At 37.0% G+C, this 20,708-nt stretch overlaps 1 protein-coding gene across 4 annotated transcripts in view; it reads right to left on the reverse strand.

Annotated features, from left to right (window-relative positions):
• Positions 1-20,708, reverse strand: part of iffo2b (intermediate filament family orphan 2b) — a 43,418-nt gene that overhangs the window by 5,285 nt on the left and 17,425 nt on the right. Inside the window, exons 2-7 of one of the 4 annotated variants that reach the window (XM_053652785.1) lie at positions 8,842-8,902; positions 6,738-6,833; positions 4,141-4,206; positions 3,022-3,180; positions 1,129-1,274; positions 123-279 (exon numbers count right to left, since the gene is read on the reverse strand). In XM_053652785.1, coding sequence (XP_053508760.1) covers positions 123-279; positions 1,129-1,274; positions 3,022-3,180; positions 4,141-4,206; positions 6,738-6,833; positions 8,842-8,902 — 685 coding nt within the window. Of the gene's footprint in view, positions 1-122; positions 310-1,128; positions 1,275-3,021; positions 3,181-4,140; positions 4,207-6,737; positions 6,834-8,841; positions 8,903-20,708 lie in introns of all 4 variants that reach the window. The other 3 variants (XM_053652783.1, XM_053652787.1, XM_053652786.1) reach the window with 3 other exon arrangements.

Below are 20,708 nucleotides of genomic sequence, written 5' to 3' on the forward strand. Positions count from 1 at the left end.
TTTCCATTCTTTTCCCAGTGCAAGGAAATGCGTGAAAATTATTAAGTGCTACAGACGCATAGATCGAGATTAGGCTGAAAATGCTGGTCAGCCTGGCATCTGAGAGGTCAGCACAAACTCACGGCTTCCTGGCTGCCTCCTTCACAGTCTGCACCATTGGTTGTGGTGCTAATGAACGGCACGTTGTAGTTGGTGAAGTCCTCCCACAGCAGCAGCGTTTCCTCATTTTCTTCCCACGTCAAACTGTCACAATCATCGTCGATGTCAAAATTCTCCCTCCTGGCAACAAATGAGTTATCTGAGCAATGTCTGCAGCACGAGGAAAAAATAGGGAAGAGAGAAGGAAAGGCGGAAGAAAAAAAAAGAGCAGAGAGTAAAGAAAAGATAGCTGCCATAGCAGAGAAAGGACATGAAATAATTTAGGAAAGGAAGTAGATAAGATCTAGACTTGCAGAACTCATAAATCCAGAGATATGGAGGATTTTATTTTATATTTTTGCAGTTTTTCATTTCACCACTTGGTGGCGACAGAGGATATTCTAACAACAATCCATAAACTGTTTTAATAACCAACAATTCTGTCCCAGAATATAAGGTAAGTTCACACATACAGCAATTTTATCGCTGCAAGTCCCCAGTCGCTGTACTATGCACTAAGTTTTTAGCATTCCACAACAAACCAGTTTTCTTGACACTGAAATGAAACATTCTGGATGGAGAGCGTTTGTATATAAAATTCACCAGCGTATATACACATCATTTCCTACGAGATGAAAGAGAAGCAGTGTATGCTCTTTGCCATTGCGGCCTTCTATCTGCGACTGTCTAGGTCCACGAAACAATTCGGACTCGCAGGCAGCATGGCGAATCAAGGATCACACGCGCTCTACTGTCTTTGTTCCCATTGGTAGCACCAAGTCCCTCCAAATTTGTTTAAAGTTAAACTTTTCTCAATTTTATGACATCGCTGACCACGCCAACATCTAGTCGCCAACGGTCGCTGGCGCTCATGTCACCAGAAGTCGCCAGCCATCATTGAAAACGAATGGTTTCCAGTCACTTTCTCGCTGTGAGTCACTGTATGTGTGAACATACCTTTACACTATTTGTTTCTGAACTGCAACTCACAGCTGATTGAGCATGCGCTTCATCTCGTCCGTGATGTTGAGTGGTCCCGCCGCTTCCTCTTCCGACGTGCTTGGATCTGCATCCATCTCTGAGGTTTCCTCATCTGACAAAGCCTTCTTCTCTTTTCTCCTACAGGCCACGGGCCCCTGAGACCACATACGTGCAGAAAAGACCATCATCAGGCATAAAAAGAGAATGCTCATGTGTACACTTTGCAAAACAAAACAACCAAAACCTATGGCACTACGTCACACAAAGGCAGCGGAACCTTACAGTCCTGCAGAGTTGTTTAAACCCTAATCTAATGCATCTGATCTGATAAACCTTCACTTTATGTTTGAAACCAGATAGAATTTATGAAAAAAAAGAATGAACTTGTTAGTTTGATTCAATAATAATAATAATTTAAAAAAATCATATTTATATTATGGATATAGTGGTGACCTCAAATTAAAAATATGACAAACAACTGGCATAAGAGTTTTTGTGTACAGACAGCCTAGGAATATCCATCAATTTCTATACCGCTACACATAGTCGCGGGGAGCCTGGAGCCTATCCCAGGGAACTCAGGGCACCATGGATGAGGTGTGAACCCATCACAGAGCACAATCGCACACACATTCACACACTACAGACAATTTGGAAATGCCAATCAGTCTACAACGCATGTCCTTGGACTAGGGGAGAAAACCCCTGAGGCACATGGAGAACATGCAAGCTCTGAGGCAGGATTCGAACCCCCAGCCCGGTATTTGGAAATGCCCCCATGTCCTCCTGCCACTCCGAATATAGTAGCTAGATAAGCAATTAAGTCTCACTTTGTAACATGTTAATACAAATTTGATTTTAGTATCTCATTCATCCTAATTTTCTCAAAATATTGACGTATTCAAAGGTTGTTAAATATAAATATAACAATCACAATTTTGTTAATCACTACATTAGCTATGTTGGGAAGCTAGTTCAATTAGCATACAATTTCAGCGGCTTAATGTTTACGGGTACCATGCTGCTTTCTAATAATTTCAATACCAGATTTTTTACCAAAATACCAATCTGTATAACCTAAAAACCCATCCATCCATCCAAGTTAAAAATCATGTGCATTTTTGAGTCCAGAATATTCCTGTACAAAGATACAGCCTACTCAGCATAAATGTTAATCAAGCCCTGAGCACTATAGCTTAAAATGTGGCATAGAAGCTACGGAATTAACTACTGAAGATTACAAACTAAAATGCAAGATATTTATTCACACCAGACATCTTTTACTGCTAATTATTTTAACTGCATGTTCAAATAATTGTAAAGCATGGTTTGAATTTTTTGAGGTTTATCAATAAAAGACATCCTGAACATAATGACATAAACCCAGTGAAGATGCGTGATAAGGGGAGATGAAGAGGGTTACTGGCAACTTTACAAGGACCTCACGCCGACCTCTCTATATTCTATATAGAGATGTAAAACACAAGGTCAGGTTTCCAGCTCTTGCACTGTATTGATATTCTCACACATTAGCAATCTATAAAGGGTCGTTCAGGAGATATATAAATCTGGTGAAATCTCAACAGTTTCTGTAAAGATACAGTGTTAGGCTTTGGTCAGCTCAGTACCTGGAATGTGACACCGGTATATGCAAATGTTCTGCATCAGCAGATCTGTTGGTCTGTGCTTCGTACCAGTGTGTGGTCTGGGTTTGTGCATGAGTGTGTGTGCATAAGAGTTGCATTCTCTGTGTGTGGTCTGGTTACTTTTGTGTCAATATGCATCAATGTCAAACATAGACTTTGTGTTCTGTTTGTATTGCCTTTGTGAGACCATTTCGTGTGTGTGTGTGTGTGAGAGAGAGAGAGAGAGAGAGAGAGAGAGAGAGAGAGAGAGACGCACCGCTGGAGCCCTGGACGGACTGACATTGAATATTATGTCTTCAGAATTTCTCTGTTGCGCTACATCACAGAGTTTGGCCGTGATGTCGATTCTCCTGCAGATGTCCATGTCCACTTTCATGGCTTTCTCCTGGATTTTAGAGTCCAGCTCGGACATTTGCTGCAAATAAACAAGCGTATTATTTGGTTAAAATAATGTGTCTATTTGTATGGCATATCATTTATTAAAAGGTGCTAAAAGTTCCTTCTAAATATTATTAGTAAAGCTTATATCTCTGGTTCAAACATACTGTTTTGGGCAAACAGAGGAAAGATGTAGTGTCACATGACGAAACTATAAAAATTCCTACTAGTTGGCCTCTTGTGCAGTATGAATATCTGTTAAAATGTTATATGGCAGATAAGGAATGGTTAAAGAAAACATTCAAAACTTCACTTCATGTTAGAATCCATTCATTAAAAGGAAGAGTTCAGCAAAAAACCCAAAATGTACACAATATTCCTCAAACTCCAAATATAGTTCATCAGCCAGCACATGATGAACTATTGTTGACGAGTTTCTGTCTTCAGGTTTGAACAGGAGTTATTGCTACGTTTAGTATTGTGCAAATTGCATGTCTGAACCATAACCCAACTCATGTGGTTCCCCGTCATTGATCAATTTCCTATAACACAACATTCCCAAATGTTTTCTTCCTTACTTATTACCCTGCTATACTGCTATTTTATGTACCAATGGTATTAGTTAGCACTCTGTATGATGAACGATATTTTACATGCTAGCAATATTAGCTCTAGTACACAATTACAGATGCATTTAGGATGAGCTGAAAATTGTGTACATTAAATACTGTTCTTTTAATTTATCCTGACAAAAACTAACATGTTTAAGGCTCAAACAAAACAAGCAAATTTTATTTACAAGTTGATGTTACATTTCTACCCTTAAAAAATAATTTCATGCTACATGACAGCACTAAGCCAGAATAACATCAGCCATTTTGTGATTAGTGTTTGCATTCTCCCTGTCAGATCCTTAACATGGATCAGTTGTAATTATAGCCACACCAGGCGAGTTAGTCTTGGAGAACAGACATTGCCATGTTAAATTCTTCCTTACTTTCAGATCAGGGACCCTTCTCATGTTTTCTGCAGCTCTAGAACGAGAAGCAGGATGCCGGCCACCCTTTACAGTGAACATCAACGATAACTTATTAGAAAACCCTTGACAATCATGAAGCTATTTTCCAATTATTATAAAAATACCAAAACATTTTAAAAAACTTTATATGTGTAATTTATACCACTTTATACATGCATATGTATGTCCATATATATATATATATATATATATATATATATATAAATAAATGTGTGTACAGTGCCCTCCACTAATATTGGCACCCTTGGAAAATATGAACAAAGAAGGCTGTGAAAAATTGTCTTTATTGTTTAACTTTTTGAACTTTTGTTAAAAAAAAAAAATCACAAAAATACTCTGCTCTCATGGATATCAAACAATTGCACACAAAACGCAGGTTCTTAAAAAAAAAAAACTTTGTTAAATATAGGTGTGCAACAGTTATTGGCACTCCAATGAATTCATGTGAAAAAAAAATATTTGACGTTGATATTTAAATTTTTTTTTAGTACACCTGGGTGACTAGAAACAGGACATTGTTCAACCAAAGGGGTATATATATATATATATGTATATATATATATATATATATATATATATATATATATATATATATATATATATATATATGTGTGTGTGTGTGTGTGTTTGTGTGTATGTATAAAATGTATATAATCCATAATCTCTTATATATGTGTATAAGATACTACATACATGTGCATAAACCACTACGTACATTTATAAGCCACTGTGTGTGTGTGTGTGTGTGTGTGTATATATATATATATATATATATATATATATATATATATATATATCCATAAGCCACTATAAATGTGTATATTCCACTTCGTATGCATACAGTATATGTCTATCTACTATATGTACATATAACGATGTATGTGTATAAGACTCAGCGCATTTAACAATGGATATTGTCACAAAGCAGCTTTACAGAAATATGTCTAAAAAAATTCCGGATATAAACTTTAAATGTATAAATTTCTCCCTAATAAGCAGGCCAGAGGCGACGGCGGCAAGAACGACATGATGAAGAAACCTTGAGATACTATGTATGTGTATAAGCCATTATACATATGTATGTATAGACATGTATGTGTGTAATCAAATATTTGTGTATAAGCCACTTTGCACAAGCATAAGTACATGCCATTATGTACAGTCATATCCAGAATTATTGGCACCCTTGGTAAAGATGGGTAAAAAGGTTATGAAAAAAACGTCCTTTCTGTTCATTACGTGACTTGATCGCTGACTTGATCGCTGATTTAGTTAGATTTTAAAGTATGTTTATTATTAAAACAATATGAAAAAAATATACATCTTCTTTACATGCATCACAGTAATTCTAACACTAACAAACTGTTATAAATAAGAGGTAATTGAAGCGGTTTTACTAAGACATGTTTAAAGCCACTACCTAATTTTCTTAGCTGACACGATCAGTCAGTGTGACTAAACTAAACAACACAAGAGAAATCCAGACGGAAATCCAGATGACACCTCAATAAACTGTTTACACGTTCCACAATAATCAGGTCAGTGATGAAGCATTCCAGCAGTCTTACAGTTTATAAGGCTTGAGATCATGTCTATGCAATGTGAGGCAGAGCTGATCAGACCTTACCGAGCCACTGCTGGTATACTGCGTTAGCTGGGTTCTCACATTAACAGAGCTGGAGGGAAAAGTACAAATAAGGTCGACTCCGTATTATCCCTATCACAAGATGGGATCATACTGTATTGTGACTACAGATGTCTGGTATGATGTACCCGATTTATTGTCTTGCTGCTGCATAAGATGACTAAATGTTTAGCGATAAATTGTTTTTTGGTTTTTTTTAAGGAAAAGAAAAATCATGGATGTTAAAGTATTTGTTGTATAGTTGATGGTAAGAGTGCCCGTACTTTAATAAGTAAAATTACAAAAAGGTTTGTCTTGCCATTTTCTACGACTGAGTCTCTGAATCGTACTCTACTGTGAATGTAGTGCGCTAGGAAGGATTTCAACTGCATGATGTTATGTCTGATGTTATGACCAAACACAGTCAATAGGAATTCAGTTGGAACGTGGCATGATTTGAAGGTGGTAGGAAATATAATCAAGCTAAATATCAACGACAAGAAAGACATTCTGGTATGTAAGTGAATCTTAAACGAATAACATTCTATTTAAAATAGTCTCATAAACATGCCAAAAAATGAGCTCTGAAAAGAAAAGAAAGCTCTTTGGCAGACAATCATTACACTCCTTATGAAGATCGCTATGCAGTTCTGGTTCCAGCCAGAGACCTTATCAGGACTGTTATGCAATTACTGCATTTGACCAGTCAGGGTTCTGCACTATTTTAAGCTCCGCCTACATGGTCCAGCTTGACTAATATGAGATCTGCGTAAGAAGGAGAACCAAATAAAGCACTTAGATATGATATGGCTCAATTAACTGTGGAAACAACGACAAAATGCCGGATCATGGTTAATTTATCAAGCCGTGGCACACTGTCTAGAGCAAAGGCACTAATAAAGGATATAGAGGTCTATGACAGCTCACTTACATCACTCATGAGGCTTTTGAAGACCACCAGTTCAGCCTTTAATCGCTCCACTTTATTCCTCAGCTCTTCCTGAATGGACTCTGACTCCTGAGCGCTCTGAGAACACACACACACACACACATACAGATATAGGAATAGAGATCATCCTGATACTCTATGTATTGAATGCAAATGAACAAAAAAAATTAAATATACTTTTCATTAGACCTGTACTATCATTTATTTCATATTTGCTATAACACAGAGGTCCAAAGGCTGTCCGATACTTCATACTGATCTGATATTGACATCCTCACAGCTACCAAGTGACTCATTGTGGGCTTCTGTTGCCAAGTTATGCAAAACATCAGAGATATTATGGCAAATGTGTTTTCAGTTGTGTCCTGAGATCATACGCTGGTCATCAGTGGACTTGATTGAAAAATATGTCATGGTTATCTATATCTTGATACTGACACTTATGATCAGACAGCTACATCCCTAATTTTTGATTTTTTATTATTACTATATTATTATAATTATTACAATCATGTTGCATACACTTATTCTTTGTAGGATACCGCTTATCCTACACAGGGTGGCAGGGGAGCCTGGAGCCTGTCCCAGGGAACTCAGGGCATAAGGTGGGGGACACCCTGGTCGGGACGCCAACCCATTACAGAGCACAATCACACACACAATCACACACTATACGAACAATTTGGAGATGCCAATCAGCCTATAACACATGTCTTTTGACTGGGGGAGGAGACCGGAGTACCTGGACAAAACACAGGGCGGAGGCGGGATTCGAGACCCCAACCCTGGAGGTGCAATGCAAACGTACTAACCACTAAGCCATCGTGCATTTATTTAAAGTTTATATGTACAGATTTCTTGTTAATATTTTAAGTTGTTTTTTTTTGTTGAGAAAAGGCCCAACCCAGTGTATTGATTTTCACTTTGACCACAGGATGCTCATATTTTTTCCCTCCAAAGGCTTTTCTGAATTCCATACTTTTTACTAGTCTAGAAATGAGAGCTTTCCCCACACCTGCTCTGGACCCCTGCATAAACAGAGAATGTACTCTGTAACAGGCCCAAAGAAGAAGATGAAGGTTAATGAGCGAGCCCATGTGGCTCAGAACAAAATGTTAAAGGTTGCATGGAATGTGAGGCTCTCGTGGGAATGGTCTGTTCATGCTTTTTTTTGCTGAGCCGAGCCGAACCGAACCGAGCCGTGATCTTTAGTACAAACAGATACGCAGTTGTCTATTGATTTCCAGTCGGGTCAGAGATGCAGAGATTGGATCTTAATGTGTGCAGGATTTCTTTAGGGTGTTGAAGAAATCCTGCACACACTACTGAGATGTCTTACCTATGGCCTTTGATTAATGATGTTTTGTCAATTCGATACTGCACATAACTATGGCTTTGAAACGGAGAGAAAAATCCTATACGGTTTGTGCTTAGACTGTTTTTGGCTGATTGAGTTTAAGTTATGATATTTGACTGAGGTCTTTTTTTATTATTATTTATTTATTTATTTTTTAATACAGTCTTAGTTTGATTGACTGGATCCTAGAAGTAGTGGAACTGCTACTTTCTATTTTCCCCAAAGCTATTTAGTGAGTTAAGACATATTTAGTGTCTGAAGTTTGCTTCCTTTGTTTCACACTGGAACCACAAAGCTAAGGTTGCTAACAAAAAAACTAAATCTCATATTTGTAGTTTCTGACACTGTATAATGGAACTGCTATCTACAAAACTCCCTTTCTTCCTCAGCACACAGTTTGGTATCACTGTGCATGAGCATCAGGCTCAAGTATGAGGTGACGATGCATGGATATTTAAAAGGAAAGTACCCAAAAGCTCCTGCTTGGTAAATGAAATCGGCTTATTAGACTTTCTAGTCTTATGTAATGTTTCATGTGAAGGTTCGTCAACGTACTTTCTCATGATAGGTTACATAATAGTTAGGTTTGTTAAGCCTGTTTTTCCTTATTATTATTTATGGTAATGAAACATCCGTGTGTAGGGTATGGGTATTTTTTAATGCACTTTTGATAGGGAGTGTAGGTGTGCATGTGTGTGTGTGCGCGTGTGTGTGTGAAGGTGAGTTCACCTCTTGCAGTGTCTCCAGCATCGTTTCCATCTGCTCTCGTCTAGACAGCTCTTCCTGCCACCTGCAACACACCACACACACCTGAAATGAATGCATGCATGTTGTATGGAAAACAGATGTGCATTTGAGTCGAAGTGAGAAAAAAAACTACCATCAACTCAAAAATGTGTTACCATTTTACTTATTGTTACCATAAAACATAAAACAAACAAACAAACAAAAATGATTTTGGGACCATTACATTTGTTTTGTCAAAAAAAATATGCTCCATGGCTTTGAACCAATCATGTCTGAGATCAGAGGGTGACATCTGGCTGCCAAACCTTGCATTTTAACCTAATAGTTAGCTAATGTTTATTGTTAAGAGACATTCTGACAGATTTGGTTAGTTATTGCTGAGAACATGATGATGCAAACTGAGACTCAGAGAGTCAGATACTAAAATCAAACTTGTGTCGACCTTTGACACATGCAAGCAAATTAACTAGCATTTAGATAGCCAGTTAACTAAGTTTGTAATATTAGGCTACTTGTGGGTGTGTCCAATTTGCATATTCATGTATATGAATGCATTCTGACATTTTTCTTACGAGAATAAAAATGTAAAGATGTTCCTCATCAATTTTTTGCCATTTCTTGGACATTCGTAGTATTCAACAACTAATTTTACACACACACACACACACACACACACACACACACACACACACACACTTTTCCATGAAACGTTCTGCTTAATTTAGTTTCTCTAATAAACCTTAAAAAGACTGTTTTAAAATCATATTCAACTATTTTTTCATATTTTAGACATATTTACTAACTTCAAGCTTGAAATGATCTTATTTAGGTGGTTCTTTCTAGAAATAAATGCTTGAAATTGGCAAAATGACCTGCCAAAGAAATAAGATCATTTTAAGCTTGAAATATTGAGCTTGAAAGGTTGAATATGCCTGAAAGTAAACCTAGTCAATTTTTTTTTGTTTATAAACTTATATTGAGAAATATTAGATAACACTGCCTATATTTGAAGATATTTTCATGTACTAAATTATTATTTTTTTGCAACGTGTCACTTTCCATCCATCTATTATTTACCCTGCCATAAGGAGGTTCCCTAACCACAGGAAGAGCTTGTTCCGTAAATACGGGTTTTAGTGATAACAAATAAGATTAAAATATAAGATAAGTGTTTCAGACATCAAGATATCTATTACTATTCACTGAACAGCACATGAGGGTTAAACATTGACTCGTCTTAAAACCCAGCAGGTATAAATGGCTCAGGCCTGAAGTCCAGGCGTCTATAGTCTGTTTATCAGGCCACAGTGTAATTTAATCCCGATGCAGCAGAACAGACCAGGAATCAGCAGCATGAGGGCAGAGGGTTCATCCAAAGACTGAGCTGCATGACAAATCCTGCATTAATATGAAAAAACAAAAAGCTGGTACACTGACTAGAACAGAATCTGTTCATTCAGAAAATCTACCTCATGCTAGTGCCACAATGCAGTAAATCCCCAAATAGTCTCAGTATCACAAATTCACAAGAATTGTATAGAAATTTACAACATATCAGCCTGATGTTTAACCTTCAGTCTTAGAAAGTTCTTTAAACAGTCAATGGATAAAAAAAAGGGTTGTTAGCTTCCTAAAAGGCTTCTATGGTGAACTTTTATGACAGTGAAACATTCAAAAATCCCTTAAAGTCCTCATGAAATGGCTTGAGAGTCATAATTAAATTCATTCTGTTGAGGAATTTCCTTTAGGCCACACCTCCACTGAATCTAAACAAACTTGACAGTAGCTGAGTCATCTAGCTAAAGATGGAGAACAGTGAAGAGTTTAACAAGATCCTTTTTTTCAACTGTGGAAGATTTCTCACTTTCTCGCCTTCACCCACGCCTGTCGACATAGACATCCTAGACGATGTCGTGTTTAAACCAAAGTTTACTGTCAGCGGGAGGCAGCTGAAACCTGAGTGGTAGTGTTGTAATAAATTTTAAATAGTACAATACATTTTAATACTTATGAAAAGTGCCTGTTACATAACCACCAACTTCCACAAATTTCACCCTCTGCTAAATGAATAAATTCCAACCATCGATTCTCCAGCAAGGGATGGATACAAAAGGAACTAGTGTGCAGAAAAATGCCTCCAAAAACCCTCCGAAACACCATGTTTGCTGCTATTGTAGTGCAAGACCCACCCCTGGGGGCAGGACATATACATTCTAGAGAGCATTTAATTGGACAATTAAAAAATTAGTACAGGTATAAGTCATCACAAAAAAAAAAGTTTTCATAGAAATAACAATCTATAATATTAAAACAATAATATATCCAAAACTATATAAAAAAAATTACTGTCATACTGATGTCAATAACACTGAAGGACAGGTACTAAAAGCTCTCAAATACCTATTTTGATTTCAAGGCACTCTAAGGGTGAAGAAATGTTTCCTAAAACTGTATATATGTAATCCATATATAGAAAGCCAAATATAGTGTGAAAATCCAGGTATTCGATCCCAACACTGATCCAGTCAGATGATGAAAAACTATGATATGATATTATCATGTGAAGAGTGATGAAGCTTCTTTTCAAGTGGATTAGATTCAGATTAAACATTCTTTTAAAAATCACCAAGCAGCACCTCTGAAGGAAGTTTTACCCCAGCTTCCCATGTAACGCTAATGTTTTGTACGTAATTTATATTTACAATGTACTTAAAGTTCTGCAGAGCAAAAATCTATCAAACATTGCAGTGAACAAACAACTTGTAGAATCATTTGTCTCAAAATTTCAAGTGAAAAATTAATCTAAAGCTGAAGCTGGTGGTAGTAAAGAAGTAACTAATCAAGCTTGCAGACAGAAGCATCTCTGCTGACCACCTAAGCAGTGGCGCTCTTTGAGAATCAGTCCTTTTTTTTAAATGATGACTCCAGGTTGCTATGGCAACCCTTTTGGGAGTACCAAAATAGCTCAACAAGCTCACAGTCACACCCCCTTCTTTCAGTGAGTGATAATCGGGGCTCCATCTTTAAACAGGCACATGTCTGTTTCCATGGGGCACAAACAGCATACAGTAAACACCGTCCCAAAAAACACAGGATAGAATCTGCAATGTCTGCATACTGATAAGCCATAATACTGTGTTTACACTGAGGACTGAACCGAGTGACTGGACCACAACACACACACACGAACCACAAGAGATCCGCAGGACTGAAAAAGAAGCCTGCACTATCAGTTTTGTCTTTCAGTTCTAATCTAAAAGAGGACCGTTCACATGAAAACCACAGAAAAGCTGAATAGTTGTGTATGCTTTGTGTCATTTAATGTATGTACATAGTCCATAAATGAATAATACTCTCATAATCTGGTTAAGAATCAGATTGATTAAAAGTGATTTAAATAAAAAAGAAACAATTTAGGGAGTTAAACATTTTGATTAGTGACAAATCGACTAATATAACTTAAGTTCAGAAAATAAGTTACTGAACATTTGAGTAAAATGAAGCTTTACTGAAGTGAAAAATTCTCTTAAACATAAACAGCATAAACTACAATATACACTTGAGTGAAAGTCTGTACATCTCATGTATTTGGAATAGAAAAAAGGAAAATGTACAATTTATCTACAAATTTGTTTTTGAAAAAGGTTAAAAGGAAAATGAATGTCAATGTGTACAAGACACTTCAATTCAAAAGAGAAGAACAAACACATTACACATTATGTTATATTCAAGTAAAATAACAACATACTGTCTTGAAATAACAAGATAACTTGAAATAATGAATTATTTTGCGACAGTTAGTTATTAAGTAAAAAAAAAATTGTGAAAGTAAGTTAGAAAGTTAAAATAATTGCATAATGTCTTAATGTCTGAGGCAGCGAAGCAACCCTAAACCATAACATTTCCACCACCGTGCTTCACAGTTGATATGAGGTGTTTCTCCTGAAAAGCTGTCTTTGGTCTGCGCCAAACATGTCTGCTGTTACTGTGGCCAAACAACTCTATCTTTGATTTGTCTGTCCAGAGCACATTATTCCAAAAGGCCTGATCTTTGCCTATATGCTCATTGACTATAGTCTTGCAAAGGCTTTTTCCTGGCACACCTCCCATGCAGATCAAATTTGTGAAAAATCTCTTTCTGATTGTAGAAGCATGCACTTTGACACCAACAGTTACAAGACATACTAGCAGATCCTGTGATGAAAATTTTGGGGTTCTTGGAGACTTCTTTTTGCATCAGACAGTCTGCTCTTTGGCTGAATTTCCTGGGACGGCCAGTCCTGGACATATTGGCAGGCATTTGAAATCTGCTCCATTTGTAGATTATTTTCTTTACAGTGGAATGATGCAATTCAAACGATTTGGAGATCTTTTCAAATCCCTTGCCAGACTCATAGGCATCCACAACCTTTTTTCTGAAGGCCTTACAGAACTCTTTAGATCTTGGCATGATGACACCACACACCTCAATAACAAAGGGAACACCAGACCCTAGGTGTGAGAGGGGTATAAATAAGACAGGTTCCACCTGCACTCCCTAAGCAGGTTCTAATCACTGGCACCAAATCCTGAACACCTGATTCTAATTTTATGGATTTGAAAGTGTGATAAATGTATGGGTGTACTTACACTTTCCATGTGACTGATCTGTTTTTAGTTGATTTAAATGGTGAAAATGATTTCAAAATGTCAATTTTATGTGTCGTTTGATGGAGTGTATTAACTTCATTAATAGGCACTGCTTCAAAGAGGATCATATGTTTGATTATACAAATATGTCAAAGCCAACAATTTTCATGGGGTGTACTTATTTTTTCACATGACTGTTTATATATTTTATATATATATATATATATATATATATATATATATATATATATATATATATATATATAAAAGCATTGTATAAGCATATATATAAGCATTGAACTAGCCTCAGAATAGCAGTGTTATCTATTTTAAAGCTGATTTAAAAATGGCGTGAGATCAGTGACACAGATCAACTGAAGGATCATTTCCGGGTCACCTGAAGGTCACACCAGTGTCTCAATATTTACCAAGATAGAACACAGACCAGTCTGGGAAGCGTCTGGAATGACAACCGACCTGAAAACAGAAGCACGTCATGAAAACGTTCAATTCTCAGCCATCACGCTGCTTATAAGGAGCAATGGACTGGCTGCCCTTTTTGTCTGAGTTGTAAATAGATAAAGAGTCACCTTACAAGGACTCGGAACAGCCTCAGAGGGTGACCAAAAAATTCCAAAGTCATCTGAGTACTTAGGAAAGACTGCATGCTGAGTAAGTGTGAGCTTAAATGAGCTGAGGTAAAAGGAGAAAATAAAACATGGTATGTTTAGTATGCCACTGTTTTTATGTTAGCTAATATGTATCTATACTGAGGGCTTATCACATGCTCATGGCTAATTGAAGAGTTCTCTGTACTCCTCTTTGAAAATGTCAGAAAGAAGAGAAAAAGAAATAAAAGTGTCTTTAATAGGTTTCTACTGAAATGTAGCTAGCTATAACCCAGCTAGACAATCAGCTAATAAGCTAGCATGAGGTAACACTACATAAATCACCACACTTGGCTAAGCCTGACAGAAGAGGCTACTGTATGTTTAAACTTTACTTCATTACACAACAAACCTGCATATCTTGTACCTCACAAATGTAAAGACTTTTAATACTTTTAACAATGTTGACTTTTTAAAAGTAGGCCAGATTTTGGAATGTAAATGCTGCCTTCATGAATATGCTAATGCGGCTAAGGGTGCCTCAGAGAAGCTTTTTATACTGTTATTTGCATTTACACGAAAAATCCAAAAGAAAGAAAAGAAAAAAAGTCACGTTCCTGTCATTCTCTGTCAATGTTTCCTTATTTCTTCAGAGAAATGCTGTAGGAACTGTATTTTAATGGTGTCCATACATGATGATATTTCCTGTATGTAAAGGTAATTCTTTTTATAACATCAGTCAAGAAACATTTGTGCAGAAATATTATACACTGTTTTAATTAAATTCAACAGCACTGTTGTGGTTAGTATTATAGAAAAAATATAATAATAATAATAATAATAATAATAATAATAATAATAATAATAAACAATGTAAATGTTATGTTTTTCCTAGCAGAAATATTAGGGCAGGCCGTAGGGCAGGAATGGGGGGATTATGGTTCTATGCTACTGACTGAAATGTTGTGAGTTCAAATTCCAGCACTACCAGATCACATTGCACCCCATTTGTAATGAATGCCAAGTGAATACATGTAATACGTATATAAACCCTGTGTAATTTCAGATCATGACACATGGATATAGTTTACGGAGAGCCCAAGTGGGCTTCCATGCTGCTTAGATTCCATCTTTACTCTCCATACTGAAGTTGTGAAACCCCATATCCATTTATTACACACTCACACACACACCCACACAAACACACACACACACACACACACACACACACACACACAAACACACACACACACACACACACACACACAAACACACACAAACACACACACACACAAACACACACAAACACACACAAACACACACACACACACACACAGACCATGGGGGTTTTTGTTCAGTATTGATTAGGTGTAATGCAGGCAGCCTGAAGAAATCCATTCTGTCCACCGAGGCTGGGACACATGTCGAGTGTTAATGAGTGTTCAGGCTGGGGAAAGTGCAGGTGGAGCAAAATGCTCCAACGGATCACAATGAGGGCTTATTAAATTCATCCAGATCCTTTCTTTGCTCCAGCATATCCTGTGATACCTCTTCCTCTATTCTTGTCCATTTCTATTAACCTCATTCTAACCCGACACATATTTTATACTTCGTTGGTCCTCATTTCATTTGAGATTCAATGAGAAGGCTCTGGCTCTTTTTATATGAAAATAATTATGTTGTAGTAAGAACATCAACTAAACACCAGTATGTCATGGTTACCCCCTCCTCGAATGTGTGATGGTTCCCATGGTGATGAAAGTGCTTGGGGGTGTGCCATTTGCTTTTGTTTATAAAAAAAAATCTTTGTTAAATATATGTGTGCCACAATTATTGGCACCCTTTTAGTCAATACTTTATGCTACCTCTCTTTGCCAAGATAACAGCTCTGAGTCTTCTCCTATAATGACTGATGAGGTTGGAGAATACATGGCAAGGGATCTGAAACCATTCCTCCATACAGAATCTCTCCAGGTCCTTCAAATTTCGAGGTCCACGCTGGTGGACTCTCCTCTTCAGTTCACCCTGCAGGTTTTCTATGGGTTTCAAGTCAGGGGACTGGGATGAACATGGCAGGACCTTGATTTTGTGGTCAGTAAACCATTTTTTGTTGATTTTGATGTACGTTTTGGATCATTGTCCTGCTGGAAGATCCAACCACTGCTCATTACAAGCTTTCTGTCAGAGGCAGTCAAGTTTTCATTTAATATCTGTTGATATTTGATAGAGTCCATGATGCCATGTATTCTAACAAAATGTCCAGGTCTTCTGGCAGAAAAACAGTCCCAAAACATTAAAGAGCCACCACCATATTTAACCATGGGCATGAGGTACTTTTCCATATGGCTACCTCTCTGTGTGTGCCAAAACCACCTCTGGTGTTTATTGGCAAAAAGCTCTATTTTGGTTTCATCTTACCATAGAACCCGATTCCATTTGAAGTTCCAGTAGTGTCTGGCAAACTGAAGATGATCGAGTTTGTTTTTTGATGAGAGTAGAGACTTTTTTCTTGAAACCCTTCCAAACAACTTGTGGTGATGTAGATGACTTCGGATTGTAGTTTTGGAGACTTTCTGACCCCAAGAAGCAAATAACTTCTGCAATTCTTCAAAACTTCTGCTGTGATCCTTGCTGATTTTTTGGCCACTCGAACCATCCTATTCACAGTGAGTTGAGACAATATAGACACATGCCCAATTCCAGGTTGGTTCATAACATTTCCAGTTTACTGGAACTTGATGGTGCCCTGATGGTAGAAATGGGCATTTTCAATGCATTTGCTATTTTCTTATAGCCACTTCCCATTTTGTGAAGCTCAACAACCTTTTCCCACACAGCACAGATATATTCCTTGGTCTAACCCATTGTTATGAATGACTAAGGGAATTTGACCTATGTGTAACCTCATATTTATACCCCTGTGAAACAGGAAGTCATGGTTGAACAATTTCCTGTTCCCAGTCACCCAGGAGTACTAAATTTTTTTTAAATATCAATCGGAATATACTTCAAATATATTTTTCACATATGAATTCATAAGGGTGTCAGTGATTGTTGCACACCTATATTTAACAAAGATTTTTTTTTATAAACCTGTGTTGTGTTTGCAATTGTTTGATAGCCATGAGAGCAGAGTATTTTTTTTTATTTTTTTTTTTTAACAAAATATCAAAAGGTTAAGCAATAAAGACAATTTTTCACAGCCTTCTTTGCTCATATTTACCAAGGGTGCCAATATTAGTGGAGGAGCCTGTATTCCATACATTCCATAAAAGGTGTTTTAACCTGGTTTTCAACTGTATGGTAGCACTGACAGGAAATCCGTTTAAAGGAATGTGTGCTATGCGTGGCATTGACTTATCCGCTTTCACTGAAATATATGCTGTGGAATGTTATCACATGCTCTCACCATCATCATCAAATGTCGAGGTCATCCGGTTTTGCAACCTTTTAAGATTACTATTAACTCTTAAATTTTTGTTTTGTATACTGCATTATATACAACATTCATTTGTTGGGAACTATTATCTCGGTGATCGTTGCACCATGTTTATTTATTTTATGTTTTTAGGTACAGTGTAGGTTTTTTTCTGTCATATTAAACTTATTGTCACAATATATTCACAACCAAGATGATTGAGAGATGACATATAGTATGTGAACATTATTAATATTTACACCACAGTTCTGAATACTCCAATCTGATTGGTCAGAACTTGTTGCTTAATTTTCAATAACTGCACCTCTGACCGTAGTTTATGCACCACACAATCTAACGCGGTTAATATACAGTAAATATAAGATAGTTGTTAACATGGTGAAGTTTTCTGTTAGGTGATGTTTATTTAACATTTATGCAAGAGTTCCCAGTGTTAGTGCTTTGTAACAGTCGTTAAGATTTCCGCCATGGCAAAGGCTTTACAGGTTCTCTGTAACAAGTCAAGCTGTCCTGCATTTTTGTTTTATTAACTTCAAGAGAAAGAAAAAAGAGAAGCTTGTGAGGGACCAACTGTTTATAGCTGAATAACGTAAGTGATAACGGAACTTTTATTATTTTGTTGCTATTCCCCAAAATGTAACTATAAGCTAAAAAGTAAAAAAAGTTATTAAAAGTAAGTTAAAAAGTAGGCCGTCATTCCTTAATTAATCAAACGCTTTGGGACATGCTGCTGTAACAAACTAATCAACTTTGTGATGGTAACAGTAACTCTGCTTCACATACTGAACGGTCACATCACACCACCCCATTGTTGATTATTTTCCTATATCAGCACACTCCCAAGTGTTTTATTCTTTAGATTTATTTATTTGGCTGATTCTTTTTTAATGAGGTAGAGTTTAATCTAAATAAGCAGCTGAGGAGTTTGAAGCTATCAATATCATCACAAGCTCTTACTACTGTTTAGTGGGCCTTGAGGCCATCATACTTTTTGTGCCCACATGAAAGAGAAAATCTACAAGTGAGGAACAAAGGGGCCAACATTGTTTCCCTATCAGTACTTTACCTTTTACTTACTAGTATGGAAAATTAAATATGGCTGTGTAATAACTAGAGTAATACCTGGGCTTGCTATCTTTATTGGAAATACCTGTTTGTTTCCAACTTCTGACCTAGATACCATTGTATATAATACAGTATTTATTAATAATATTGCAAACTACATTATTAATTCTGGCTTTTATATTACCTACCTCAACCTAATATTCATGGATATTTACAGTATAATAGACACAGCTGAGGTTTATATAACCTGAGTATTATATTCAAATCCTTAAATCCTGAAACGGAACGAGCCACTTTTCAGTAAACAATTATCTATGTCAGTCTGGATTTGACTAGATTAGATCATTTCATTATTGCAGCAAAGTTTAAAGGAAAACTAATCCTTTCCGAACACAAATAATATAATAACGTGCATAACACCGACATGATGCCTTTATTCCTTGCCTGGAGACTTTCTCTTTCATGTGCCTGCAGACTGAGGCACAAAAGCAAGACCATTCAAGCCTGGACACACCTTCGAGAAAGGATAAAAACAGATTCATCTGAACACGGAGCATAGGGGAAAACAAACAGGAAAACACACGAGAAGGAGATCCATTATACCGTCATCCAGAGGAAATGAAGTAAGAGGAATTCCTTTCTACTTGGCCAGTGTCAGGCTTCTGTGAAAGGTGTGGAGCTCCGAAGAATTTGAAATCATACTGATGCCAACGTTATGTGGTGAGGCGTATGTGTAGAGGTGGAACAATACTAAAAACAATCTTAGCAAAATTAAACACCATGCTTTCTGTGAACAAAAATCATATGTTTTACAGAGATGTTGTTAAGATCATTTGAGCTGAGAGTTGGAAGATAAATGTGACTGAATTTCGTTAATATGAAATAAATTATTTAAAGTCACTATCACATTGGCACGCTTATTTATAGTCACACACCTTCCAACAAGTGGTTATAACAATATTGTTAATCATTAAAACAAAGCTTAAGACATATTGGCAAAATATTGGAGGTTTTCCTGCATATTCATGTAATTATGTTTCAGTGAGCCTGTGCACCCTGTAGCCTCCGATTCCTATTCTTGGATTCTGTGTTTTTCTGCTGTTGTAGCCCACTGGCCTCATGGTTCAACATGCAGTGCGTTCTGAGATGCTTTTCTGTTTACCACGGTTGAAAAGAATGGCTATTTGAGTTACTGTAGCCTTCCTGTCAACTCAAATCAGTCTGGCCATTCTCCTCTGACCTTTCTCATCAACAAGGCATTTCTGACTGCAGAACTGTCCTCAATGGATATTTTTCATTGTTGTTTTTTGTGCCATTCTGTGTAAACGCTAGAGACTGTTGTGTGTGAAAACCCCAAGAGATCAGCAGTTTCTGAAATACTCAAACCAGCCCTTCTGGCACCAACAACCACACCGCGGTCACTGAGATCACATTTTTTCCCCCCATTCTGATGTTTGCTGTAAATATTAACTTAAACTCTTGACTTCTACATAATTTACTCATAGTGCTGCTACCAGATGATTAGCTGACTGGAAAATTTCATGAATGTGCAGGGGTATGTGTACAGGCATTCCTATTAATGTGGCCGAGTTTATATATAATATTGTGCATATTTATAATTGATTTGTTGTTGTGTTTGGACATGGATTTGGGCTGCTTAACTGAAAATTGCACATTGATATTCTTAATTGTTTTTGGTTACTTAATTGTTTCGTTGGTTGTTTTTTTTAACTTGTGAAATGATTTAATTAATTCAAAAGAGATGATGAGAATATAATTCCACCTCAGACAGGTCATTCATAAATCCACATACACTGCCATGCCTGCAGCACCTAGTCCGCACCTTATTCCTCTGTACAAACTAATTATCTCTTCACTAAACATTGTGGTATACTGTAACAAACCATCTCATTGACCCTCGAGCTATTCGCTGTCAGACACTAAGCCGTTTTTTGAGGGTCACACCCTGCACGAATATGTTCCTGTCTCTGAGATATACCTTTCCAAACAGGTGGGACGAGGTGTGGTCACGAAGCCTTGTTGTGACTTCTCTCTGATCAAAGGCCGTTTCTAGCGAAAACACATTACTGCCTGTAACTGCAGCCAGA

Source organism: Ictalurus furcatus, chromosome 21 (genome assembly GCF_023375685.1).
Source record: "Ictalurus furcatus strain D&B chromosome 21, Billie_1.0, whole genome shotgun sequence".
Taxonomy (NCBI): Eukaryota; Metazoa; Chordata; class Actinopteri; order Siluriformes; family Ictaluridae; genus Ictalurus; species Ictalurus furcatus.